Source organism: Prionailurus bengalensis, chromosome E3 (assembly GCF_016509475.1).
Source record: "Prionailurus bengalensis isolate Pbe53 chromosome E3, Fcat_Pben_1.1_paternal_pri, whole genome shotgun sequence".
NCBI classification, from domain to species: domain Eukaryota; kingdom Metazoa; phylum Chordata; class Mammalia; order Carnivora; family Felidae; genus Prionailurus; species Prionailurus bengalensis.
Genome location: NC_057357.1, coordinates 1,061,778 through 1,087,286, shown reverse-complemented (window position 1 = coordinate 1,087,286; position 25,509 = coordinate 1,061,778). Strand labels below are relative to the sequence as shown.

General features: G+C 64.7%; 1 protein-coding gene across 6 annotated transcripts; it reads left to right on the top strand.

Annotated features, from left to right (window-relative positions):
• The first annotated feature begins 1,170 nt into the window (after positions 1 to 1,170).
• PDGFA (platelet derived growth factor subunit A) lies at positions 1,171 to 20,393 on the top strand. 6 transcript variants are annotated; one of them, XM_043559480.1, is made up of 7 exons: positions 1,171 to 1,761; positions 3,213 to 3,309; positions 7,966 to 8,070; positions 10,225 to 10,412; positions 16,949 to 17,075; positions 17,481 to 17,549; positions 19,294 to 20,393. In XM_043559480.1, the coding sequence occupies exons 1-6, from the start codon at positions 1,699 to 1,701 to the stop codon at positions 17,534 to 17,536; spliced, it is 636 nt and encodes a 211-aa protein (XP_043415415.1). In that variant the 5' UTR covers positions 1,171 to 1,698; the 3' UTR covers positions 17,537 to 17,549; positions 19,294 to 20,393. The 6 variants fall into 6 exon arrangements, with proteins under 6 accessions (XP_043415415.1, XP_043415418.1, XP_043415419.1 ...); XM_043559481.1 differs by lacking the exon at positions 1,171 to 1,761 and adding an exon at positions 2,670 to 2,747; XM_043559477.1 differs by lacking the exon at positions 1,171 to 1,761 and adding an exon at positions 2,784 to 3,080.
• Positions 20,394 to 25,509: the final 5,116 nt, after the last annotated feature.

Sequence of the window (25,509 nt, the reverse complement as noted above, 5' to 3'; positions counted from 1 at the left end):
CTTCCCTTCCGCCCCCTCGAGTTCCCGGCTCAGGCCGCAGCCCAGCCTTCCACGAGGGAGTGGGGACGCGGGGTCCCAGGGTGGGGACCAGGCACGCTGCAGCCCCCTCCTCCGACCTGGGCGCTCTCCCATCTCGGAATGCGGGTGGAGGTTCCTCATTCAGGCGCCCCAGGCATCGGATTCTGGGCGGGGGCGCGTGGCAGCCGCCAGGTGAGTGCCCCAGACGCGCCCCTAAACCCGCCCCACCTCTCACCAGAGACTCACTCCCCCTCCTTTTATGGAGACGGGGAGGCAGGGGCCCTGGATCCTAGCGGTGGAAAGAGGCCCGAGCGCCGGGGCGGGGGGCCGGAGGCGGGGGCCGGCTCGCTTTTGCCCTTTTCGGCGTAGCAGCTCTGGGCGCTGCCCTCCGCCGCCGCTGGGGCCGAGGGAGGAGAGCCGACGACGGCGGCTCTTCCGCGGCGGCCTCCTCCCCTCCCCGTCCGGTGCCGCAGGATTGCAGCTGGCACTGGAGGGTGGGCAAGCTCCGGGGAGGGGCGCGCGGGGAGCCCCGCCGGGCGAGCGGAACCCGGCGGCTGTGCTCGGAGCCGGGCGCGGGGCTTTGATGGATTTTACTGCCTGCGTGAGCGCCGGCGTGTGCTCACTGCGGCGGCGGCGGCGGCGGCCGGGCCCTGCCCGGCCCGTGCGGCCCCCGCGCGCTTCCGAGGTGCGGGTCCGGGGCCCGGAATCCGGGGGAGGCGAGGGGGAGGGGGCGGGGGAGGGGCGCGGCGGCGGCGGCGCTATAACCCCCCTCCCCGCCGCCGGCCGGCTCCACACGCGCGCCTTGCGGAGCCCGCACAACTCCGGCTAGCCGGGCCTGCCGGCGCCTCCTCCTCGTCCTCCTCCTCTCCCGGCGGCGGCGGCGGCGGCTGCTCCAGCTCGACCCTGCGCCCGCCTTCCTCAGGCCGGCGCGGCGAGGCCCCGGGCGGGCGGCGGCTGCCAGGCGGCGCGGCCGCGGGCGCTGCTCGGCTCGGGCCGGCGGAGGGCGGAGCGCGGCGCCAGAGCCGAGGGCACGCCGCGGAGGGGCGCACGCAGGCCTCCGGGCCGCGCCGTGCTGGGCCGCGCCGTGCCCGGCCGGGCGGCGGCTGCAGGAGGAGGGCCGGAGGCGAGCGCGGGGCCGGCGGTGGGCGCGCAGGGCCGCCCGCAGCCCGCAGGGAGAGCGCGAGCCCGCGGCCGGGGCCCGGGCGGGCGTCCAGACAGGTGATGGGTGGTGCGGCGGCGGCGGCTCCAGCCTCGCTCCGGGGTCCCTCTCGGGGCTGATGCCCGCAAATATGCAGAATTACCGGCCGGGTCGCTCCTAAAGCCAGCGCCGGGGAGCGAGCGCGGCGGCGGCCAGCACCGGGAACGCACCAAGGAAGAGGCCCAGCCCCCGCCCTCCGCCCCTTCCGTCCCCACCCCCTACCCGGCGGCCCAGGAGGCTCCCGGCGCGGCGGGCGCGGCGAGCGCGCACTCCCTGCTCCTCCTCCTCGCTGGCGCTGCCCGCCTCTCCGCACTCGCTGCTCGCGCCGGGCGCGCTCCGCCGGCTCCCTGCTCTCCGCGCCACCCTCCTCCGGGCCGCGCTCCCTGAGGGATGGTACTGAATTTCGCCGCCACAGGAGCCCGGCTGGAGCGCCCGCCCCGCGGCCTCGCCTCCCCGCCGAGCCGCCAGCGCCTCGGGACGCGATGAGGACCTGGGCTTGCCTGCTGCTCTTCGGCTGCGGATACCTCGCCCATGCCCTGGCCGAGGTGGGTGCCACCCCCGCGCCCCGTCCCCTCTCCGACTCCCCCGGCGCACGCCTCCTGCAGCCGCCCGCGGGCCGGGGCGCCTCGGGCTCTGGGGCTTTGCGGAGCGCATTTTGATTTCTGCTAGGGTGGTCGATTTTTTGATTTTCCCAACTGGGTTTTATTTTCTGCCAAGCCGAAGTGTGTCTGGTGAGTTTCCAGCGTGTTGCGTCGCTCTGCCGTGGAGGGACGGAGTGGCGCGGGGTGGACGAGTGGGGAGAAACTTCGGGGGGCGCGGGCCCCTCTCCGGAAGGGGCGTCCGGGGGGCGGCGGACAATGCAGTATCGGGGTGCGGGGAGCGCGGAAGGGGGTGTGTGTGACCTGGCGGAGCCAGCGGCGGATAAACAGGGGCGGCTGCTGCGGCAGTCCCCGTCAGGCAGGGTGGGCAGCAGGGGGGGGGGGGGCGGGTCACAGCCGCCCCCCCCTCCCGCCCACCCCCCGGTCCCTGTCCCTGAGCCTAGCCCTGGCGGCTGGGCCGGCGCAGTCCCGCCAGCCCGGGGCCTGCTTACAGGTGGCTGAGTGAGGCGAGCCGGGCCGGGCCAGGCGCCCGCGCCCTCCCACCGCCGGCGTCCCCACCCCCCCAATGTCGAATCCCGAATCCCCGGGAGCTCTCCTGTGATGAATGACTTTCTGCAGCCCCCGTCGTGGGAACTTGGTGCTTGAGACCCCTTCCCCACCCCCCCCTCCCCAGCAGCGACCCCCGACTCCCTTTAAAAATCTGGAGGAGGGGGGAGCCCGCGAGGCGGGGGTGGTCTGGGCAGGGACCGCGAGCTGCCAGAGGTGGAGATTTAACCCTCCCATTGCCATGCAGCCTCTCCCAGCCGGCGGCTGGATTTGGGGCGTCTTGGGCGGCGCTAGGGCCGCGGCCGGGCCGTAGCGGGTGGGGCGCGCGTGTGAACGAGTGAATGCGCGCGCGCGTGTTTTTGCGACGGAGACCCTCGACCCCGCAGGTTCGGCCGGGGATTCCGGGGTGTGAAATTTAAGCCGCTGGCAGGATTAAAGTGTTAAGGCTGCCGTGACTTTCGTCGCCGATCCGTGACGCATTTCAACTTGATCTTTCTGGATGTCGATTTCACTATTAAATCAGAAACTCCTCGGGCTCTCCGCTGCCCCTAGACCTACTGTAACTGACACCCGGGGCGGAGGGTCCGCAGTGCCGGGCTTTTGTTTGAAAATTTAAAGGTGGGAGGGCTTTCTTTCTGCAAAGGTGGACCTGGATGGGAGCCGAGCATTTGGGGTCTCACCCAGCCCCACCCCTGGCCTCGGACTCCAGGGCCCCGCGGGTAGGGGCCGGGCAGCCTTGGAGCAGGAGGGGGTGCGAGGTGGGGGAGGGGGTCGGGCGCGGGGGGGGGGGGGGTGGCGCAGGGCGCTAGCCGGCCCCGCCGCTGGCGCTGACCGTGTGGGTCTGTTTGCAGGAAGCCGAGATCCCCCACGAGGTGATTGAGAGGCTGGCGCACAGTCAGATCCACAGCATCCGGGACCTCCAGCGACTCCTGGAGATAGACTCCGTAGGTAAATCGCGCCCCTTCCCTCGGCGCGCGGGGTGGGTGTGCGGGGGTATGCGCCCCGCGCCGCCTCCCGCGCTCGGGCCGGGCCGGGCGCCGCTCAGGAACGAACCGAAAGGTCAGAATCCAATCCCGGGCCATAAAAGCCCAGGCGGATGAGTCAGGAGTTTCTCTTCCAATCCCCACTTTCTCTCCGGAGGCGGCCGCGATTTGCTCGCTTGCCCGGGGATTGTTTTTGCATTTAAGGAAAATGCCGTGTGTGTCACTGAAAGTTCAGCCGCATAGGGGGCGCCGGCGCCCGGGCCAGGTGTGCGGGCCCCCGGCCTGCCCTCCGGCCGGAGGAGCGTCAGAACGGGCCGGGGCCTGGGCGCGGAGCCCTGGCCGTGCGCCCCGCGGGCAGGCGTGTGCTGGAGGAGCTGCCCCCTTGTCTTCGCGGGGAACTGGTGCCCCGCTCCTGTGGCGGGGGGCGGCGGGGCCTTTGTGGTTTCCGGAGACCCGTGCCTTTCTGTTTTCACGGGCCAATAAAAAGGCACGTGGTGGACACATCTGGTGTTTGGGGACTATTTTGGGGCTCACCCCCAGGCCCTGGAGCCTAGCCACTCCGGTTTATCTGTAAATGGAGAGTTTTGAAGATCTTCAGCGTCAGCTGCAGAATTGGAGGGGACTGGCGCGCACAGGTCCCCTGGGACCCAGGTCGTCGTCGGTGGTGTTTGTTGGTGGCTGCACTGCGGTGTGAACTGAGGGAGCCCTTTTCTAGAGGGCCGGGATTCTGACCCACATCTTCGTGGTGTCCTGCTCGAAATTTGTGTCTGGTGGGGGAAACGAGGCATGTGGAGGGTCAGCTACAGAAATACATCTGTCAGAGGACATTTGTTAGTGTCTGGTTGAAAAGAGGCCCAAGATGGACTTGTCAGACGGAGCCACGGCAAGTGGTGGAGGCCAGTGGAAGGATTCAGTGAAGATTTCTCTCTCCCTGCAGACTACCCTGAAAGAGGGGGGCCGAGGGGGAATTAAGTAAAATCACATGGTCTAGTCATTTGGAAATTTGTACCTAATTATGGTGGTGGAGAGGCCTGAACTATTTTCATTTCATGCCAAGACCATTTTCTAGCAAGGCCCATGGTTTCTGTAGTTTCGTGACCCAGGAAGTCCTTTGGCTGATCCTTATCAGGAAGGGGGTAGAATTTCACTCGGAGATCAGAGTTGGGCCAGGGGGGGATTTTGGTCTGGTTCCTTGATGTGTAACCCTGGGGAGAAGGATTTGGCTTTGGTTAGCTGAGGAGAAGCCTGCATTCTGCTGGGCCCTGGCGGATTTGTGCGAGTGGGGAGACCGCTTCCCTGAGAAGGTTCACGGCCTTTTTTCTTCAGCTTTCGGGAACGAGGCCTGTGAAGGGCTGGGCCTCCCTGTGGGACGGCTTTGGGACGCCACCGGGAAATGGGCCATTCGCTTTCTGTTGGGACCATTCTTATTCTGGTCTCTGCAGCCCCGCCCCCAACCCCCACCCATTAACACTTTCTGCATTTGCTGCTGGGTGGGTTATGCTGATGGCATTCCTGACCTGGGGGCTCTTGGGCCCGGGATTCTCTGGGAGGGTCCAAACTGGAGAAGGTGGATGCACCAGCCGGTTCCCTGGGCTGGTCTCAAATTGCCCCCTTACCAAAAGCCCCGGGCCCTCCTCCTCCTCGTCCTGCACCCCCACCCCTGTCTGCCGCAAGGTTTGGGGTCCGGCTAGGATCCTGGGTTAGGACTCATCTTGCTGGGGATACCGGGGTGAGAATGGAGCCGGGCTTCTGGGATCTTACGTGCTCGCCAGGAGCGGGCCTAGGAGGCCCTTTGTGACACAGCCTCGGGTGGCTCTCCATCCAGGTCTGGCCCCTTTCACGGGGATGTGGAAGCTGGGAACCACGGCAGTGCGTGGCCTCTGGCCTCAGCGTAGGGGTTGCTGCTGGCTGCTTCTGGAGCTTGTTTTGGGGTCTTTCCCCCCCAACACCTGTTCCCGCCCAAAGGGATGAGTTGAAACAGATCTTGCTGTTGGGGAAGGTTGTAAACAGCCGAGGGGTCAGTTGCCTGTGGACTGAGCTGCCCTCCAGGCCCTGGAGCCTGTCTGGGATCCCTGAGGAAGGAGCTGGGGTGTGGAGAAACCCAGACACCCAGCCGGTGGGTCTTTATCCCTCTTGGTAACTCAAGGGTGAGGCGCCCCCGACCCCCACCCCAGGTCGGAGGTCGGGGTGTGAAGGGAATTGGGCCCCAAGGGCAGAAAAGGCTTTTTCTTACAGGCTGACTCCTCCCTCCTGGCATGGGCGGGGCTTTGGGGGGACCTGTAGGATCCCAGGTTCTTCCCCGTGGGCCGGGTGGGTGTATCCACATTTTACAGATGAAGCCTGTCCCGGTAGGATTCCTACCCCAGGGGCAATGGGAACCGCCCTGAGTCTGAGCGCTGCCGGAGGGCGAATGGAGTTGGGGCGTCGCTGACTCTCCACGTGGGGCGTTTGGGTGGAGGGACCAGTGTGTGGTCTCTGAGTTCAGGATGAGAAAGAGCCACTGAGCAGGACAGCGGGGGTGCTTTGTTATTCCAGCAGCCGGGGTTGGGGTGGGGGTGGTCACTGAGTGACTGATGCATAAACATCCCCGTCCTGGGCCATTAATGCTGCTCTAGGACTGAAGGCTGGAGGGGGCTTGTCCCCATCCTGAGCTGTCACTCGGACATTTGTGCACGAGAGACAAAAGGGAAACCCACTTGATTAACTGTCCCGAGAGCAGTTTTAGGGCATCGTTCAGGCGGGGCCTTCTCCCCCAAGTCGCTGCTGGGCCATTTCTCAAGCCGCATCAATCAGAAGTCCGCTCCCCCGTGAGCGTGGATGGGCGCGCAGCGCACGGCCACCCATCTGGATCCGATCCGCGGGCAACGCAGGGCGTGTTTGACCAGGAGCTATTTCTACCCCGCCTCTTGTCTTGAAAGCAATCTGCGGGTTCAGGTTTCAGCGCCGTTGATAAGCTGGCAGGGCCCTTGTCTTCTCTGTTTATTCAGGCGAGAGGCCCGGACGGGGCTCCCGGGTCCTCCTATGGCCATGCCCCTACCCAGCGTTCGCGTCTTGGGCCTCAGTTTCCTCAGATGTCAGGAAGTGGAGGTGCCTCCTGCGGACACGTCAGGACTGAGTCTCCAGGAAAGCGATAGGTGACCCCTGGCTTTAGTAAGTCTCGGAAGCTGGTGGCCCGTGTGCCGTGACGCTTGCCCCTGGAAGCTGACAGCGGGGCCAGCTGCTCTTTGGTGTGGGGACGGCAAGATGGCCGCCACCGGGACGTGACTCATAAATGTCACTTTTTTGCGAAAAAATGCCTCTTGTAACAGTTGGTTGATGGGAAATTCTTACTGCATGAATAGTTGTGTTCTGATCTTATTTCGGGTCTCAAAAAAATTAGTGGCAGTGGAACATTGAGTCATTTTAAGTGAAAAGTTGGGTTTTTCCCAGACTTCGGTTTTCTGAAAGAACGTATCTTCTGCTGATTGCACCTCTCGCCTGGTATTTGGTTTTCATTTCAAAAGAGTGGAGCTTTCAGATTTGTGGGTTTGTAGACAGTCCCTGAGGACTTGGTGGTCCGGGCGCCCAGGAGGGGGCCTCCGGTTTGGGCTGGTGGCTGGGACACCACGGAAGAAGGGGTCTGCTGGAGCCCCTGTCTGTTGGAGCTCCTCAGACCCGGGGCCCCTGCTCATCTACAGGGGGAGGCTGGAGGGCGACGTGGAAGGAGACCCCCTTCCCCCCGTGGCTGTGTCTGGGGTCAAGGCAGGGAGGCCAGGTGCGACCCACAGCAGTCATCCGGGCACGGGCCGTGTCACGGGGCCTGGTCGGTGTGAGTGGCAGGTGGCAGGACTGTGTGTCCCTCCTACCCCACCTGGGGCTCCCCTAGGCTGCCCAGGGGCACTGGGGTGGGAGAGGGCGGTGGCCTGTGTACTGGGGCTGTCGCGGGCCTGGGGGATGAGGGTCCGGTTCTGATTTTAGCGCTGGGACCACTGCTCTGAGGCCAAGGGCAAGCAAGCACGCCTGCCTTCCTGCCAGCCGGCCTCTTGGCCGCGCACTGGGATTCCTGCTCCTTTGCTTCTCTGCGTGTGTTTCTTGTGGACTCAGAGTGGGCCAGGCGGGGTCCAGCTGTCGGTCCAGTCGGGCCTGGCTTCCCGTGCCCCTCGAAGGTTAGGGTGCTTCATCGAGAGTCGGTTTGGTGAGAAAGAGGGAGACACACACACACCCCAGGAAAGTCACAGCGTGCTGGTCCTTCTGACACCTTTTCCCGAAGGTGGGCCTGGGAAAAGGGGGCTGTGAGCAGGGGGCCTGGGTCTTTTGGACAAGGAAGGCCTTCCCTGCTCTGGCCCTCACTTGGGGAGGCGCCCCAGGGAAGACCACACGTGGCCCCTTTACCCCAAGTCCACAGCTTTGCTTCAAGGTACGGCCAGGGCACAGCCCGGGCCCCTTCGTGTATGCTTCGCAGAGGTTGGGGGGCCGAGTTTTGGCAGTCAGAACTCGCATCCTCTGCGCCTGTGGGAGTAGTGGGTCTCCTAGGGGACCCTGTCTGTCTGGGGGAGGCAGGTAGGAAGCATTGCTGGACAGGTCCCCGGGTGCCACGCAGATGGGGGGCCCGCCGGTCACCATTTCCTCTTTCTCCCTGCAGGGCCCGAGGGTGCTCTGGAGGCGAGTCTGAGAGCCCACGGGGGCCACTCCTCCAAGCATGCGCCCGAGAAGCGGCCCGTGCCCATTCGGAGGAAGAGAAGCATTGGTGAGCCCCGGGCCTGCCGGGTGGGGGGGGGGGGGCGCCGGGCTGGGGGGCTCGCCCCCACCGTGCCTTCAGGACCACCACCCCCGCCCTCCTCCGTGAAACAAAGGCCCGGCCTGCGCAGGGGCCCCAGCGACTTCAGCTCTGGCCGCCCGCCGTCTCTGGAGGCCTCCCTCCTCTGCCGGGGGCGTCTCCCTGCCCTGGCCCGTCTGCTGCCTGCTGCAGCCTGGCCTGGGCCAAGAGTTTCCAGGAGAGGAGAGCCATCATAAATTCCTTAAGTGCCCGGTCTTGTTGGGGCCTGTTCTGGAGGAGGCCTCGCTGGAAAACGTGGTCGTGTTTCATTTCCAGTCTGTGGCGCGGTGCGCTGGAGCTCAGGCTCCAGGCTGCGGAGCCTGAGATGCGGCCGAGCTGTGTGCGCTGGGCCCTGCCCTCGGCCCCCGCCCCGCTCGGCCTCGGCTCCTGGGCTCCTGGGTTCGGGTGGCGTTTCTGTCCTGTCGCCTAGCAGGGCATCCCCGTGTCTGCTGGCCCTTGAGGAAGGACTGGCTGGGGGGGGGGGGGGAACGGGGCGTGGGCGTGGGGGCTCTGGGTCAGCTGCGACACAGCCTCGGCCTGCGCTTTCTTGCGCTGGGACTCGGGCTCCGGGGTTGGAGTCGATGCCACCTGGGGGTTCGTTCCTGCCACTTTTCCTTACTGCCTGGTTGTGACCACGCACTGCTGCTCTCTGCTGTGTGCCATTGGGCAGCACCTGCCTTCTCTGAGCCTGAGATTTACTCCCAGGAGGTAGATCTCCTAGCTTCTGTCATTGAGTGCAGCGTGTGGGTGATGATTCCTCGCGAAGGCAGTGGACGTTTACCGTTTGACTGTAGGGTTCAGGTTCTCCAGACCAGTGTCAGAGGCCTGTCCTATTCCAGACCAGGAGCCCTGGACACAGGCCTCTCTCCCCAGCTCCACCCTCGGCCCCACCTGGACGGGTTCCCCAGACCCCTCCCAGGTGGTGGACACTGGGCTGGGAGCTGAGACCCCCCCCCCCCCCCCCCCCGCCCAGCACCCAGCCTTCCCTGTAGGCGGGGCTGTTCTTGGAGGCCCAGTGCCCCCCTCTCCAGGTGCTCCCTGAGTACCTCAGGGGATTCAAGTACCCCGAGTCTCCAGAGGCTCTGGGGGGGGGGGATCTCACCCTAGTGGCAGATGGGCAGGAGAGAGGCTGGCACCCCTCCCTGGCTTCACCCGCATCTCAAGCTTGTCTGCAGAAGACAAGGCCCTGCCTCATGCCAGCTGGCCACGGGGGTCAGGCCGAGCCCTCTGCGTCCAGGAGCGGCTCCCTCCAGTTCTGGGCTCCGGGGTCCCTGCTTGCCCCTGGAGGCAGCAGCTCCCGTGGGCAGCACCAGAGCCTGGCGGGGCTCTCCAGGCACACGGTGGGGGGCCGGGGCCAGGGCCAGCGCCACGGCCGGATGCTGCCAGAGGGCAGCATGTGCACTGGGGTCCCCTGAACTTCGGGGCTTCGGGTGGACGGGCTGGCCTGTGCTGAGGAGCGCAGAGGAGGTAGCACCAGCTTCTCCTCGGAGGCTGGTGGGGTGGTCTCTTGGTGACCTTTGCTGAGCAGAACTGTGGCTGGTGGGCTGGGGAGGCAGGGCCGTGTCCCTTCCTGGGGCAGGGCCTGGCCTTGTGGGGGTGGCAGCAGGCAGGGCTGTCGCTGTGGGGGTCCCAGCCTCAGCTTCCCTGTTCTACCCATTTTCCACCGGCCCTGGGAGTGCCCTAACCGTTGATGGAGACACTCCCCTTTCAGCATCGGTTCCCACGCCCGCCCCCTCTGCGGGCCACCTGGGGCTTCCCTGGGCCTCTGGGCTCCCTGTGTCTTGTGGTCCCCTTTGCCAGCAAGGCCTTTCTCCTGGGGGGTCCCCGCCTGGCCCTCGCTGCTGCTCCCTCACCTTGATCCTGCTCAGATGCACCTGTCCGGGTCCGGGGTGTCTCTCCCCCTTTGCTGGGCCCGGGAGCCGTGGGATGTTTTCCGCTTGGGAGAGGCCGCGGCCAGGTGGGGGCACACCAGCCCGAGCTGGGCTCCCGGTTGCCCCTCTAGGGCCGCGCGGGTCACGGGGTGGCCTGGGTGCTGGTGGGAGCCGGGGCGTGGCCTCCACATTCACCGTGGCTCTTGCCCTGCAGAGGAAGCCATCCCCGCGGTCTGCAAGACCAGAACGGTCATTTACGAGATACCTCGGAGTCAGGTCGACCCCACGTCTGCCAACTTCCTGATCTGGCCCCCGTGCGTGGAGGTGAAGCGCTGTGCGGGCTGCTGCAACACCAGCAGCGTCAAGTGCCAGCCTTCCCGCGTCCACCACCGGAGCGTCAAGGTGAGCCCCGGGGGCGCCCTGCGGCCGGGGAGCTGCTCGAGTCCCGAGGCCACGCCTGTTCCCTTGGCCACACTGCTAGGCTCTGGGTGCAGAGCGGGGGCGGGCAGAGCCGGGACTGGGGCTTGGTCGGCTGCCAGGGGGGTGGGGGGAGTGGGGGGGGTGTCTGGCTCCCTTCCCCCCCAACTGCACACAGCCTCCCCCGCAAGGTGGCCGCGGGGAAGGGCCGTGAGAAAAGCAGCCTCAGGACACGTTGCTCGTGCACTTCCTGGTGTCCTCTCCGAGCCCCGTGCCACGGGGTGCGTGTGTGTCTGTGGAGTCCTTCTCCAGAAGGGCCCTCCCGGGGTTGCCTCGCTCTCCGGGGCCGTAAGGCCAACCCCTCCCCTCGTTCTCAGAAGCCGTGCTCTGCCCGGAGACCCCCAGGATCGGCGCTGGGCTCACTGTCCCAGGCAGGGTGCCGGCCGTGGTGACCTCCGAGGCAGAACTGGGGGAGGTGTCTCTTCAGGTCACTCTGGCCTGCCAGATGGGGGTCTGTTTGGGGGGCCAGTGGCCGGAAGGTTCTGCTGGGGCGTGGGTCTGCTTCCCTCGGGCTTCATTTGCTGCATCTGTGAGATGAGTCTGTCTGGGGCTGTGTGGGACCCAGGCGAGTCCCGGGTGGTCCCTGTCTACGGGAGGGGGCTGCCTTCCTGGGAAGCTGGCTCTGGCCTGGCAGGTTACTTGTCCCGGGTGACCCTGGAGTGTGGACTTGGGCAGCGGGCACTGCCCGGCTGGCTGGGCCTCCAAGAGGCAGGCGGGTCCCTTTTCCCCGGATTGCAAACTTCCTCTTTGGGGGCATCAGAGGCCATTCCTTGATGGGAGGTATTTTAGATCTTTTCTGTGGGCTCCCAGGTGAGGCCCCGGGCACTTTCTTGGTCAGGCCCCACTTGTTCGTCACTTGGGAAGGCATGTCAGACCTTAATTGGGGCTGTGGTCCTCGAGCACCTGGGGCCTTGAGTGAGCAGATTCCACGGCTTGCTGCACTGTGATCCCCAAGGCGGACGATCCCCTGCAGCGGGGCTCGCAGGGTGCTGGCCTGGGATGCTGACTCTTGTCTCCACGGGGCTCTCGGGCCTGACCCCTGACGGGGCCCCCACCCGGGTGCCGAGCCCAGCACAGCACCCTTGTCAAAGGGGGACGCAGAGGCCAGAGGGGACAGGACCTGTGCATTCTGCTCCTGCTGTGGGGCCGTGGCCACTGCAGCCTCCCTCAGATCTCGGTGTCCTCACCTGTGCCATGTTGTGAGGGGGCCTGAGCCCCAAGAATCCAGGTGCTGAGATCTTTCCTTCCTGGGCGTTGGGATGGATGGTGGTGCTCTCTCTCTTTTTTTTGACATTTAGTTTTGAGAAACAGAGTGAGACAGAGCATGAGCAGGGGAGGGGCAGAGAGAGAGGGAGACACAGGATCCGAAGCAGGCTCCAGGCTCTGAGCTGCCAGCACAGAGCCCGATGCGGGACTCGAACCCGCGCACCGTGACATCATGACCTGAGCCGAAGTCGGACGCTCAACCGCTGAGCTACCGGAGTGCCCCATGGTGCTCTTGATGGGACAGCCCCACGCGTGGGCGCTGGGGCTGCCTTTTGGTGCCCAGTCGGGCTCTCGCAGATACAGAGGTGCGGGAATGAAGTGGGCTCCTGCCTCCCAAGGGGTAAGGACTGCAGAGCGTCTGGTCCTGGGACGGGCAGGGATGCCCTCTCCCTGGCCCACCTGAGTGGGTGGGTGGGGGTCCAGACGCTCCAGCGGGGCCTCCAGCACGGTGTGTGTTGGTGGGTGGGGGGTGCGGCCCATGTCTGCCTTGGGCACAGGCCCAAAGGGCTGGGCAGAGTGGCACTGGGCCAGGGCTCCCCCTGCGGGCCTTCATCTGCTCTGATGGGGTCGCGGTCCACCCAAGGGGACAGAGGGGCTAGTCCTGCAGCTGGAGCTCAGTGGCCCGGTTCCATGTCCCGCGTCCTGCTCCTCTCAGACCCCTTCCTCCTTCCCCTCTCCCTGCCTCCCCATCACAGGGTTGGCAGGGAAACATCCGGCCCCAGACACTGGGGGTTTTGGCCGAGAAGGGACAAAAGGTCAGTGGGAACAGGAGGTCCATTGTGGAGGCCAGCCTGGCCCCCACGCCTGCCCAGAGAGCTGTCCCTGGTCCGTGGGGTTTGAGGCAGAGCTCGTGGCCCTGGGCTCTGCAGAGTCCCGGGCTGAGCGTCCGTGAGGGGCGCTGGGGGCCAGCAGGGGACCGTGTTGCCGGGCAGGTGGGAGGTCCTGCCCCGGGCTGGCACGTGCCTGGTTTTCCGGTTTATGGCCTTTTGATCACAGTTGAAGGTCACAGACTGGAGAAGGGAAGGGAAGGCCGGGAGTGGCCACCTCCTTGAAGCCCAGGCGGTGAATTGTCCAGTGTGCCCAGCTGAAGGCTGCCAGGGGTCCCCAGGCCCTGAGCGTCAGGACTCGCTGACGTTGGAGGGTGGCTCTCTTCTGTGACCGCCACAGAGGGTGGCCTGAGGGTTTTTGTGTGACCCCAGCTCGACCGTGGTTTCAGGTGCGGGCCTTCACTCTCTGGGGCTGTGGCCTCGTCCGTTCTCCGGGACCTGCCCTTGGTGGGGGACTGGACCCCATGGTCCCCCGCGGGCCCCCCTGGGCTTGCTAGGGACGGCTGCCATCAGACCTCAGGGAGAGGTGAGCACGTGGTCCTGGGGGCCGTGTCCCTGCATCAGCTTGCCGTGGTCAGTGTTTGGGGTCTGCTCTTGGGGGCACCAAGCATGCTCTCTGACTGGTATCCCGGAGGGACGAGCCCTTCCTCTACTCCCCAGTGAGGGCTGACCCCAGACCCTGCAGGCATCTGACCCTGTCCCCCACACCCAGGCCTCGTGGGCCAGGAGAAGGTGGTGTAGACAGCACGGCCCCGGACTCTGGTGGTGTCGTGCTGGTTGGGCCGGCTATGGGGTGGCCTTGGGAGTTGGGGGCTCCCGTGTTCTTCAGGTAGCCCGCGGGCTTACAGCTGAGTTGGTCGCTCCGTTAAGTCGGTCAGGCCCCCGGGTCTCCAGAGGCCAGGACCCAGCTCTGTGGCCACGTCCAGGGCAGCTGGCTGTGGCTTTGCATTGCTAGACCTCCGGCTTCCGGAAGGGGGTCTGAGCGTGTTCGCTGGGGTGCCCCGGACAGGCCTCTGCGCCTCGGATGGAGTGGGGGGTCCAGTTCAGGGGCCTTGGGGAGAGGTGAGTGGCTCTAGCGGCGAGGGTCTCCCGTGAAGGGATTCCGAGCCCCTCCCCACGGCGAGCCGGGCTCCAGGCTCCCGCCCCCTGCCTGCCTGTGGAGAGCCCTAGACGTGGCCTCAGGAAGCCAGTGCCCCTGGGCTGTGCTGGCCTTTCCAGCCGGCGGGGGGACGAGGGCTCCACACCACCTGCCTGCTGAGCCCGGTCAGAGCATGTGCCGTGACCCTGGGGCTCAGTCCCGCGGCGTGGACGTGGAGGACGCGGAGGGACACCAGGAGTCCCGTGTCTGGAACAGCAGGGCTCTGGAGGCCTCATGCCCAGCGGGACAGGTTTCCCCCACTTAGAAAGTCCCTTGGTTAAGGGATGAGCTCAGGGCCTCTGCGGTTTCCAAGTCCAGGCCTCCTTCCAGCGAAAGGAGACGCCCAGGTTCCCTGTCTGTAAACGGACCCTAGCCGTGCCCTCACGGGGTAGCTGTGAGCGGGGGTCCAGTAAATGCTGGTGTTTGTCCTCGACGGTGCCCCGCCCTGGACTCTGGGGGCGGGGGCGCGGAGCTTCAGGTCATTGCTGAGCGTCCTTCATCTGGAAGGGGTCGTGGCATCACCGGGTGACGTGTTTGGGTGGATTTGCCCCAGGAGTGAGCGGGTGTGGGGCGGTTCATGGCGGGCCGACTTGCCGTGGGAAAGCTGAGTGTCCTGTTTATCAGGTGCAGCTCAGGCCCCCAGGAGACAGACAGAAGGGGAAGGGAGGGAGGGGCGGGGCACGGCACCCCGTTTGGGTTCCTGGATGGGTCTGGGGGCTTCAGCCCCCATGAGGGTCCCGAGGACATAGCCGTCTTGTTCTGGGGGTTGGCTAGCATGGAGGCCGCTTTTGAGAATTTAACACTGACAGTGTGCTCTTGGGGGAAAAATGCAGCCATTTCCTGGCCAGACAGAGGTGGCGGAACAGCCCGGAATCCTCACATACCCAGAAGCAGGTGCAATCATAAATCACTGTTTGTTTTTCTTTGATAAAGACGGGCCCGTCTGAGGAGAAAGTGGGTTCCCAGACCGCAGTGGCTGGGGTTGTGAGTGCTTTGCCGAGGGGACCACGGGGGGGTGGATTCGTGGACTGCCCACCCTCCCCCTGGTGGCCGGTCTGTCGTGTGGAGAGAACAAGCCTGCCCACCCCCCCCCCCGCATCTGCCCCCCCCCCCCCCCCCGGAGACATAATAGGTGAGGCGCTTGCTGAATAGAGGCTGTGCAAGCAAGGGGGCCAGGCTGGGGTCCCTGTGAGGTGGACCCTCCCGGTGCCCTAAGGGCTGGGGGCCGCTTGTGGGAAGGCACAGGGGGCCGCTCGCTCCGGAAGGTGCCCGTTGCAAGTCCCAGTGCTTTTATGCGTGCGAAGTCCTGGGGGCTGTGACGCTTGTGCCCAAGAGCCCCATGTCCAGGGATCTCTCCCTCCCTCCCTCCCTCCCTCCCTCCCTCCCTCCCTCCCTCTCTCTCCCTCCCTCCCTCTCTCTCCCTCCCTCCCTGCCTCCCGTGTGGTCCTGGCTCCCAGAACAGCCCGTGGAGCTAACTGTGCCCTGTGGCTGTGGTTGGTCATGCCCCCAGCCCCTTTCTCTTTCTGTTGTCTACTTAGGAGGCTTCCCAGGCCTGGCCCCAGACCTGGCCTGGCTCCCACCCCACCTGTGAGCCCACACCTGGGCGTCCACATTCACACCTGAGGCTGCACACCTCTTCCCGCGCTCGCGGGGCACCCAGCCCCCTTTGCGCTGCGGGTTAACCATTAACGCAGCCCCGCGGCCACAGGTCTGGACAAGCCAGGGGCCAGCTGACCTGTGGGGTGGGCTGTCCCACTTGCCTGGGGTCCTCTGGCTTCTGGACTCTAGGCCTCTGCAAAGGAGCCATCCCTCCCGCTCCCCCCCCCGCCCCCCACCACCACACCGTCCCTCCTGCCTCCTCCCCTCCTGACTGTCCCCAGGCTGGGGGTTTCTGCTGTCAGTCATGCCTGGGTGGACCCTGCTCCCTTTCTGCCTCAGTTTCCCCAGGCCAACAGAGAGGGGGATAGAACGGACACCCCTGAGGGCCGTTGCCAGGACCTGAGACCACAGCCCCAGTGTTGGTGCAGATGGAATGTGTGTCCTGTGCTCGGGTCCGCAGGGTTCAGGGCTGGCGGGAAGATGGCCCTCCTGCCCCTGCTGGGGATTGAGCTCAGGCACGTGGCGGGGGGAGCCCGTTGGGGCTGCAGAGAGGGGCGGGGAGGATTGTTTCTCACGTCACCTATTTCCTCCGTGCCCTGGGATGAAGCGAGGCCACCTTGACCCTGCTCCCTGTGTGTACGAAGTGCCCTCTGATGCCAGGTGCATGCGTGCGCGTGTGTATGTGTGTGTAAGCAGTTTCTGTTTCTGGGACACGGCTCGTGCGTGTGTGTGTGCTACAAGTGCACGTGTGTGTCCACGTGGAGGGCGGAGCTGTGTTCCCATGACAGAAGGGGCCCGTGGGGACTTGGTCACTTGGCTGCCCGGACTTGTGCCCCACGGGCTGGACCGTCAGGCCTGCTGCGCTGTGGTTCCGTGCCGAGGGTTTGGGCCGACACGGCCTGTGGATGGAGCAGGCGCTGGCTCAGTTCTAGAGCCTTCCGGAAGGGCCCTGGGTCCCTGCCCATGTTTCCGGGAAGCCTGGCTTTCTCCAGTCCCAGGGCGGTTGCGGGTTGGGGCGGGGGGCGGGGGGGGCGCGTGAGAAGGCCTCAAGGCTGGGACTGAGGCCGTGGGGTGGCCGTGGGGTGGGCAGTGTGGCCTGGAGCCCGTGGTGTCCTGATCTGCCGTCCAAAGCAGAGCAGAATCCACGTCCAAACCTGACAGCCTTCCTGTGGGCCCTTAGGGCTGTGCTCGCTTCGCTCCTCCTGGGGCTTTGGCGGGATGGGCAGAGGGGACAGTGACCCCCCCCAAGCCCCGTGCAGCAGGCCAGCTCGTCGGCCGTGGGATTTTCCCCTTGAATAAGCAAGCTTGCGTTTGGAAACCGGCCACTGCCGCGGATGCCCTTAAGACCTGGAAGCGAACCCCTTCCCTGCCCCGTGTCCCTCAGAGCTCTTACCTCAAGGGGCACCTGCACGCCTTCGGGCTGGCACAAATGAGCCTTTGGGTTCCGAGTGAAGTGGACCAGACCACAGATGCCGAGGCACGCCTGCCTCTTCCGCTAGGAAGGAGGTCAGAGGGTGGAGTTCAGAGGTCGCCCTCCCGGCCCGCCCCGGGTGGGGCCGGGCACATCCCCCCTCCCCCAGTGACTCGTGTGGGGCGCGGCCGAGGCGCTCACGGCGGGGTTGTCTCGGCAGGTGGCCAAGGTGGAGTACATCAGGAAGAAGCCAAAGTTAAAGGAGGTACAGGTGCGGCTGGAGGAGCATCTGGAGTGCACGTGCACGGCCACCGGCCCGACCCCGGACCACCGGGAGGAGGAGACAGGTAGGCGCTGCCTCTGCCGTGGGGTCTGGTGCTGCGGCCGACCGGGGACCTGCTGGGGACACCGCTGCCCGCAGGCGTCGCCGGAGTGCGAAGGGGCAGACGCTCGACGTCCCCACCACGCGGGGGGTTGGGGGCCGTGTGGCCGAGAAAGGCCCTGCCCCCGGGAGGTGGGCGCTGGGTGTGCTGGGGGACCTGGCGGCCTCCCCCCGTCCCGGGCAGACTTTGCCCAGAAGCAGCATGGCGTTGGGACCCGCCGTGTCAGGCTGGCTCAGGGCACCAGGAAGTGTCTCTGTGCCAAAGCTAATCGAGTTTTCTTCCAGAAAGACAAACACCTGAGGTATTTATTGCTGCAGCTTTGCAGCCCTCCCTTAGGCCCGCTCACCCTCCCTGCCCTTCTGTTAACAGGAAGGCGTAGGGAGTCAGGTAAAAAACGGAAAAGAAAAAGGTTAAAACCCACCTAACGCAGCCAACCAGGTAGGAGCTGCCCGTGGATACGCTGTGGTCTTGCGGGTGGAGGTGTGCTGGCTGATCACACGGCGAATCCCTCCCGCGGCGGCCTGACTGGGCCTGATCCGGCTGCAAGCTTCCGGGGCCTGGCTGGGCTGTGGGTCTGCTCGCTCCCGTCCCCGGCTCCCCCCTCCTGCCGCACACGGAGCCTGATCCACGGCTCCCTTCTGCTCTGGAGCCCCTGCTCTGGCTTTGGCCTCTTCCGCTGATTGGGGAGGCCCCAGCATCACGTGACTGGAGTGATTTGGGTTCCTGAACAGCCCTGGGGTAGCTCCGACGTTCGTTAGCTGGGATCACCACGTCCGGCAGGTTACCCGCCCCATTTGACAGATGAGAAATTGAGGCTTACAGGATGGTAGGTTAGGGTAGTCAGAGACTGAGTAGGTCCTGCCTGAAAGCGTTTCATAAACGTACGGGGCTGTTGGCTACTGTGTTGGAAATTGTGTTTGGCTGCTAGTAACCACACCGAAAACAGGGCTGAGATAAGATAGGCATTTAAGAGTAGGCGTGGCCTCCTCTGGGTATCATCGGGAAGGACCCCCTTCCGTTTGGGACTGGTGGTGTGTGTCCTCAGAATTGCTTCGTGGTTCAGTATGGCTGCTGAAGCTCCGGAAATCACATCTACACCCCAGGCTGGAAGAGTAAGGTGGGGAGAGGGGCAGAAAAACCCTCTCGGAGAAGTGCCCCCTGGGGACTGGTGCTCTCATACATACCCTGGCTGTCCTTCGGCTGTCGGGGGCCCGGGAAGTGTAGTCTTGTAGAGAGGTGCACCGTTTCCCAGAGGAAGATGGGGTTTGAGCAGGCACGGCCCTCACGGAGGCCGTTTCCAGCCTTTCTGCTCCTTGTTGGTGGCCTGTCTGCTCTGGGTGTCCAAGAGCCCGGGCTCTGGTAGAGTGAGCGCAGAAAGCTGCCAGGTCAGGCGTGCCGGGGCCCGAGGGTCAGGGCCGTTCGGTAGAATCCTCTGGGGAGGAAAGGTCCACGTGGGGGTTCCTGAAGCAGCCTCAGAACAACTGCCTGGCTGAGGCTTTTGCTTTCCCCAGGGGTGCGGTTCGACGCCTCCCTGCGCATCCGGTCGGCACACTGCCGGTTGGGCTTGGCCTGCCGATGACAGGACCCCGAGTGAGAGGCCGGGGGTATCCCTGCCACCCCAGGCCCTGCTAGCGTGTGGGCGGTAAAGGTGTTGAGATGAGCGGCGAACAGGTAACATGGGTAGGGAAGAGTGGCTGTTAGCTCAGAGCTCAGTGTAGTATCTGTCTGGACACAGAAACCCTGCCTGTATGCCTGGTGGTGTCCAGCTTTAGGGTGGTCTCATGGCCCAGGATGGCTGCCAGAGCTCCAGAAATCACGTGAAGCCCTAGGTCGGAGGAAAAAGGCAAAAAATAAAAAAACAAAACCCAGCGAAACAAAAACACAACTTTCTGGGCCTCAGTTCCCCTCATCTGTGCAATGGGAGAATGGGGGCTTGCTCTAAGGAATGTTCTGTGAGATCCCAAGAGTCTAACCCCAATCCTGGTCAGGATGTTACGGAAAGGGTAATGAGGTACACCTGATTTGAAAAATTCCACCGAACCCTCGAATCCCGAGACTCGTCGTGGTGCGTGCGTGCGTGCGTGCGTACCCTCGCTCAGGTTCATCGTTCCGCGGCAGTCCCCACCCACGAGCGCGCTCGGTCCCCCCCCTCAGTGTCTGCCTGTGTCCTCTCTCCCTGCAGATGTGAGGTGAGAATAAGCCAGCGGCCCTTCTCCGGGACACGGATGTACATGGCGTGTTACATTCCTGAACCTACTATGTGCGGTGCTTACTGCCAGTGTGTGGTCTTTGTCCTCCGTGAAAAACTGTCTCCACGCGCACTCTGGAGAACAAAGAGACAGTATACGTTTGTTCAGTGCGACATCAAAGCAAGTATTGTAGCGCTCGGTGAAACAATAGGAAGCCTCCTCGTCAAACAAAAAAGACAGAGAGCGAGCAAACAACCACGAAACATGACAAACAAAACTGACTCACACAAATATCTACACAGTTGTCGGAATGGAGGGACGCCCCGTGGGCCGGACGTGTCGCGCCTCGGTGGACTGGATTTCTGTCCAGGGTGGTCACAGGTGCTTCTGCCGGGGACACAGCGCCTGCTTTCTGGAGGACTCCGGGCGGGTGCCGAGGGCCCTGCGGGGCACGCGGGAGCCAGGAGTGTCTCAGAACCGCCACGGGACTTAGAAACACATCTCCTTGCCGTAGTGTTTAAGTCTATACAGAAACCTTCCTGAGAGCCTTAAGTGGATTTTTTTTTACACCATAAAGTGATTATTAAGCTTTCCTTTTTACTCTTTGGCTAGTGTTTTTGTTTTTGTTTTTGTTTTTGTTTTTTTAAATGATCTCTTGGATGGCATTGACACCTATAACACCAGGCTGCTGTAAGTCAGGACAGTGGGACGGTATTTCTCCTCGCAGGATGCAAACAAACGAGATGTATTAAAATAAAATGGTATACCCACCTATGCATCATTTCCTAAATGTTTCTGGCTTTACGTGTTTCTCCCCGGCCCCATTTCATCTTACTTTTTAATTTAAGCCATTTCGAGAGAACAGTTGCGTGAACCAATCGAGTCCGTCCCGGCCTGCCGATCCCGGGCTCCCCGCCCTGGCCGCCGCCAGGTCGCCCCTGTGCCAGTGTTTGGACAGAATCTAAATTCTTTATTTTTGGGAAGATGTTACGCTTTACATGTATTCAACGGAAATGTGTGTGTGTGTTGTGTTTTTGTTTTGTAAAGGTGAAGTTTGTATTTTTATCTAATATTACCACTTTTATATACCTGAGAGCCTGCTATGTTTTTTTTTTTTTTTTTTGAACCAAAAGGAAAAAGAAAAACTCACCAACAAAACCCATACACGGGAAAAGTGCTTTGTGGTCCATTTTTCTGGTTGCGTAACCGAGTCTAGACCCGTCTCCCATCACGTGTCCGCGGAGCGGTTTCTGGAGCTGCGGACGATCACTTGGAGGAGCCCCGCGCCCTCCCCGCCACAAGAGGAGCGAGGCCGGCGCTCGAGATTCCGGAGCCTCGCGGGGATGGGCCAACGGAGCCACCGGGCCAGGGGCGCGGCCAAGCAGACGATGGGTTTAATCTGGAAGTGAGTTGACTTGATTGTCCCCGCGTGCGTGAGCCAGTGAAGGCAGGCAGCCCCACGTCGCCCGTGGCCTGCCGTCCGTGTCCCCAAAGTGGACACGCTACGTGGCCGTCAAGATCCCTTTGCTGTGGGCGGGGACTCCAGCGCGAGAGCGAGTGTCTCCGGTATCTGTGTGTTCGCGGGAGGACTTTTATAAAGGAATTTCTCCAGCAGCACATCTCCACGGTGTAGTTTTTGGTCGGCAGGACGAGCGAAGGGAGGCTGGGGTGGGGTGGGGGGGCCGGAGGGGGCAGGTGGCCACGGGCCCCCTGTTCGCGCCCAGCCCCAGGCGCAGCTGACGCCGTCCCGGGCCCCGTGCCGGGCATCTCGAGCCCGCGCCGCTCACGACCCCGTGCGCTGGCAGTGGGTCTGACGGGAGATGGACGATGGTGATTTATGTGTTTATGTCTCCGTGAGATGCTGATGATACCACCCGTTTCTTCCCTTTGCCCAAAGCCGGCGGACGAAGGATCTGTCCATTAGCGCTGGAGCAGAAAAGCTGGTGCCCTCCTGGGGAGGGGGTGAGGCGGGAAGAGGGCCCGGGGCAGCAGGGGAGGGTTGTGGGGGGGAGACCTGGCCGCCTGTCTCCCTGCTGAGGGCCTGTGCTGCTGGGTGGAGCGGGGGCGGGCAGGCTGGCGTCCACACCCAGCCAGGAAGGGGCTGACACCCGGCGGAGGCCGCGGTCTGTGGCCGGGTTGTTTCTGGATCGCAGGCCTACGCGGCCCACAGGCTTTGTTGCGGCTTTGCCCTAAATTCTTGGCATTTCTGCGCCTGCCTGGGCCCCTCCCAGCCCGTCACCCTAGCCCGTACCTGGGTGCGTGTGCTCGGGGCTGGTGCTCTGCAATCTTGTAAGCCTTGTGTCCCTGAGCCACGGGCCTCTGTGTCCATCTGCACCGTGGGGACCGCAGCTTGGCATACAGCAAGGGTTCTGTACAATGCGCACGGGGACCCCCAGCGGGGACCTCCCTGTGCAGAAGCACGGCGCCCCCACCCCCTGGCTTGTCCTTTCGGCTTCTGGGCCCGACGCTGCAGCGGAGCAAAGCTTTGGGTGGCTTCCCTTCCACTGGACGCACTGCCCGGAGAGCCACAGTCGCCTGTCCTTGCCCAGGGCTCCTCCTCCCAGCTTGGGCAGCCCACTCCCCCTGCCCACACTTGCCGCCCTGGTCCGTGAAGTGGGTGCTCCTGGCGTGTGTGGTGGGGTTCCACACGCTGCTCTCCAGCCTGGGCCGGGCCCAGACCACTGCGTTCTGGGGGTGAGGACAAAGGATGGGGCGCTGCGCCCTTGACATGCCCTTGGCCCTCGGAAGAGGGGGCCACGTTCTCCGGGGGCGGGGCGCAGCAGGCAGCCTGGCCTCGGCCTCCCTGGGACACGTGAGCCAGGGGAGCCTCTCTGCAGTGCCGTGGCCGTGGCTGTGGCCGGGCCCGGGTGAGGGCCTTCACGTGCTGTGGAACAGGGTTGGGGATGGCGGCCGCCCGGACCCCCAGCGAGTGCAACATGCCCAGGGTCAGAGGAGAAGGAAAAAGAGGAGAAGACCCAGAGGGTCAGGGGTTTGGACAAGGCCTCCCATAGTCCTCTCCGCACCTACAACCCATCCCCGTGGAGGCGGGCCCCAGGCCCTGACCTGTGACCTGGCGCCACGGCGAGTCCTTCCTGCCACGTGCCGCCGGCCGGTGCAGCCCGAGTGCGTTGTACCGAAGTGCGTGTGGTTGGCCGGCGATGTGACGCGCATAGTGTAGTTAGCGGTGGCACCATTCTCTCCGTTACTCGTGTCCCCGCCTGTCCCCGCACGACATCATCACATCGGTGACTCTCCCCTCCGCTTGTCCTTCCCGCCCCCCGCGACCTGCTTGTGTCCCAACTGGGAGTTTGTGCCTCCGAATCCCCTTCCCCTGTTTCGCCCGCCCCCCACCCCCAGCAGCGCTGAGTTTTATCTCCTCCTCCCCGTCACCGCAGCCGTCACCACGTCCCGTGGGAAGGGCCGGCCCTTGGTCCCAGCTGCTCCCAGCCAAGCTGAAGCTCCAGGCCAGTTAGGCTGTCCTCCACCTGTCTTGCTTCACCCGGGATGGAGCAGAGACGCCTGGTCCCCGGGCCTGGTCCCTGGTGAGTGTCAGGTTCTGTGGTCTGCCACGGCGTGTGGCGTCCTTGTGTGGACGGGGACAGAGACTCCGATGCTCAGGCGTCCTCCCGAGGCAGTAGCTGGAGGTGGGATTTGAGGCTGGCCCCTGCCCCGCTCACGTCCACTTGGGGTCCCAGCTGCAGTTCCCTTGGGGCGCCCGCTGCTGTCCCAGCCCCGCCCCTGCCGGCTGCACGCCAGGTGGCTCCGCGATGGGTCTCGTCCTGGGGCTCCGGGTATCAGCACCCGGCAAGGTTGCGGTGGGTGCCCCAGGCCCCGCCCCCAAAGCCCTCTGGGTTCGGTCCACCCTGCCTGCCGCGTGGCCCATTTTGTAGAGGCACAGACTGGGGCTCGGCATGTGCCAGTGTGGCCCGGAAGGGTCCGTGCTCACTGAGCAGCGATGCACTAGGAATCCAGTTGGCCCCGGTGCCGTGACCGTTCATTTTTGTCAGCGACGTGCACTTCAGTTTTTTAAAAGACTGTTGATTTCAGTTAACCGTTCCGGTGGAGCAGGGGTGCCTGGCAGCGGAGCCCTGGCCCGCGGGACTGAGTGGCAGGACGGAGGGGACTCCCGGGCCGGGCCCGGCTTCCGGGCAGGCCGCGCTCACGGGGGATGGTGGACGGCCGTGTGTTCTCAGACTGTGGTGCCTTAACCTGGGCTCCCCAGAGCAGAGCCTGAGGACGGCTGGTGGGCAGGTAGCTCCTTGGAGAAGAGATACAGGGCTGGAAGCAGGGAGACGCCCAGGGCACCACCCACCTCTGCTCTTTCCCGTGGGACCCCGGGGGCCTTGCAAACGTCTCTGGGAGCCGTTCCCCCGGGAAAGGGGGCGCCCGTGTGAGCGTATGGTCCTACGGGCTCCCTCCTGGCACGAGAGGACGCCTGCGTGGGGCCGAGTGGGGGTGCTGGCGGGGAAGGAGTGGGCGCCCAGCTGTGGGTGGCCACGGAAACCACGGGGCTGTGGGGCCGTGTCTCCGCGGCTTCGGGGCTGATCTGGGGTCTCCGTGCCGCGGTCGTCTGCGGCCCAGACCTCCCAGTGTGCCCACCTCCGTGCCACTTAACGTGAAGGTTGCACCCAGGGGTGGGCCTGGGGCCCTGCCTGGCCGGGACCCGTCGCCCCCTGCTCTCCACCGACCGCCCCGGCTCTATCCATCTGTGGGCCGTTCGTGTCCACGGGCTGGGGGCAGCCGAGGGTGGGGTTTGAGAATGTGGCTCTGTGGGGCTCCTCCGTGCCCTGGACCCACCCGGTAGTGAGACCTTGGGTGTCTCACCATGTGACCTCGGACGACCTAGCCGTGTGACCCTGAGTGTCCTCACCGGATAACTCCGGCGAGTCACCTCCTGCTCTCGAAAACCGTTGCTGGCCGTCTGTGCTGGTCGCCCCGACGTACTCAAGGGTCTCGGCCTACAGCAGCCCCTCGGAGTGGAGTCACGGGGTCCTCGAAACACAAAGGAGGCGTAGGGGAGGAGCTGCCCCCTCAGGCCAGGGGAGCATGATTGGGGGTGGCCCCAGGCCCCAAAACTGTCCAACCCGCCTTCCACCCACCCAGGCGGCTTCTCACACAGGGAGGGCGGAGGGTACAAACTCACGCACCCGTCCACCTTCCCACGCCGCAGGCGCAGAGTGTGTGGAGGAGGTGAAGGCTGGGCCAGGTGGCCTCCAGGTGTGAGGGCCTGGAAGGTTCTCTGCCTGCCCCTCCCGGGCGGGACCACCTCACGCTGCTCACACCTTCTTCAGCTGACGTGGCTTCTGGGTCCCAGGCTGTCTCTCCTCACCGGCCGGGGACTCTCAGAGGCAGGAATAGGAGTCCGTGCTTCCAGGTTCCTGAGCAGCCCGTGAAGGGAGGCCTGGTGGCCCCTGGGGCGCCAGGCAGAGCCCGGGTCCTCGTGCCCCTGAGGGCCCCCGTCTCAGATGGTCCTCGCAGCACCAAGGGAGGCGCCCTCGGATTCACCCCCGGGCCGGGGGCCCGCGCCCAGCCTGGCCTCAGAGGTGACAGCAGTGTGCAGGAGCTGGCCTGCCGCCCCACAGTGCCCACCCCCACTCCCTGCAGGGCACGGGGCGCAAAGCGTGTGGTTTCTGAAGAATAAAACAGTGACTGTTTCCAACCAGGCCCTTGAGCCGCCAAAAATGTGGAGTATTCGCTATCTGGCCCCCAGCCTGCTGATCAGTGGGCAGTGTTCCTGGGAGGACCAGGGAGCAGACGCGGTCCCTGTTGGGGCCTGCGCCCCGCCGCCCAAGTGAGGCCCTGCCCGGAGCCCCGGGGGCTGAGGCACCCCCGTCCGGCCCTTTTGGCTCCTGGGCTGGAGCTGGCGGCCTGTGGCCCTTGCTGGCATAGCCATGCCACACGGGGGTTCCACCAGGCGCTTTGCTGCCCAGAAGGCCCTTTGTGGTTCTGATGTACAGCAGACAGACAGATGGACAGAAATACTGCTTCCCCTCTGAGCTCCTCCTGGACGGTCCCCGGGTGGGGCGTCCATTGCCGGCTTCAGGTGTGGGCAGGGGCTTCCGGCCTCCCCGATGGGGCCGGCCCCAGTCCTTGGCCACAGAACATGGGCTGAGTCCCCTCACCTAACCTGGGGGACTCGAGGCCCTTAAGAGTACCTCCCAGACTGCCCCTCATCCTGGCTGGCAGGGGACGAGGACCCCAGAGCTCGG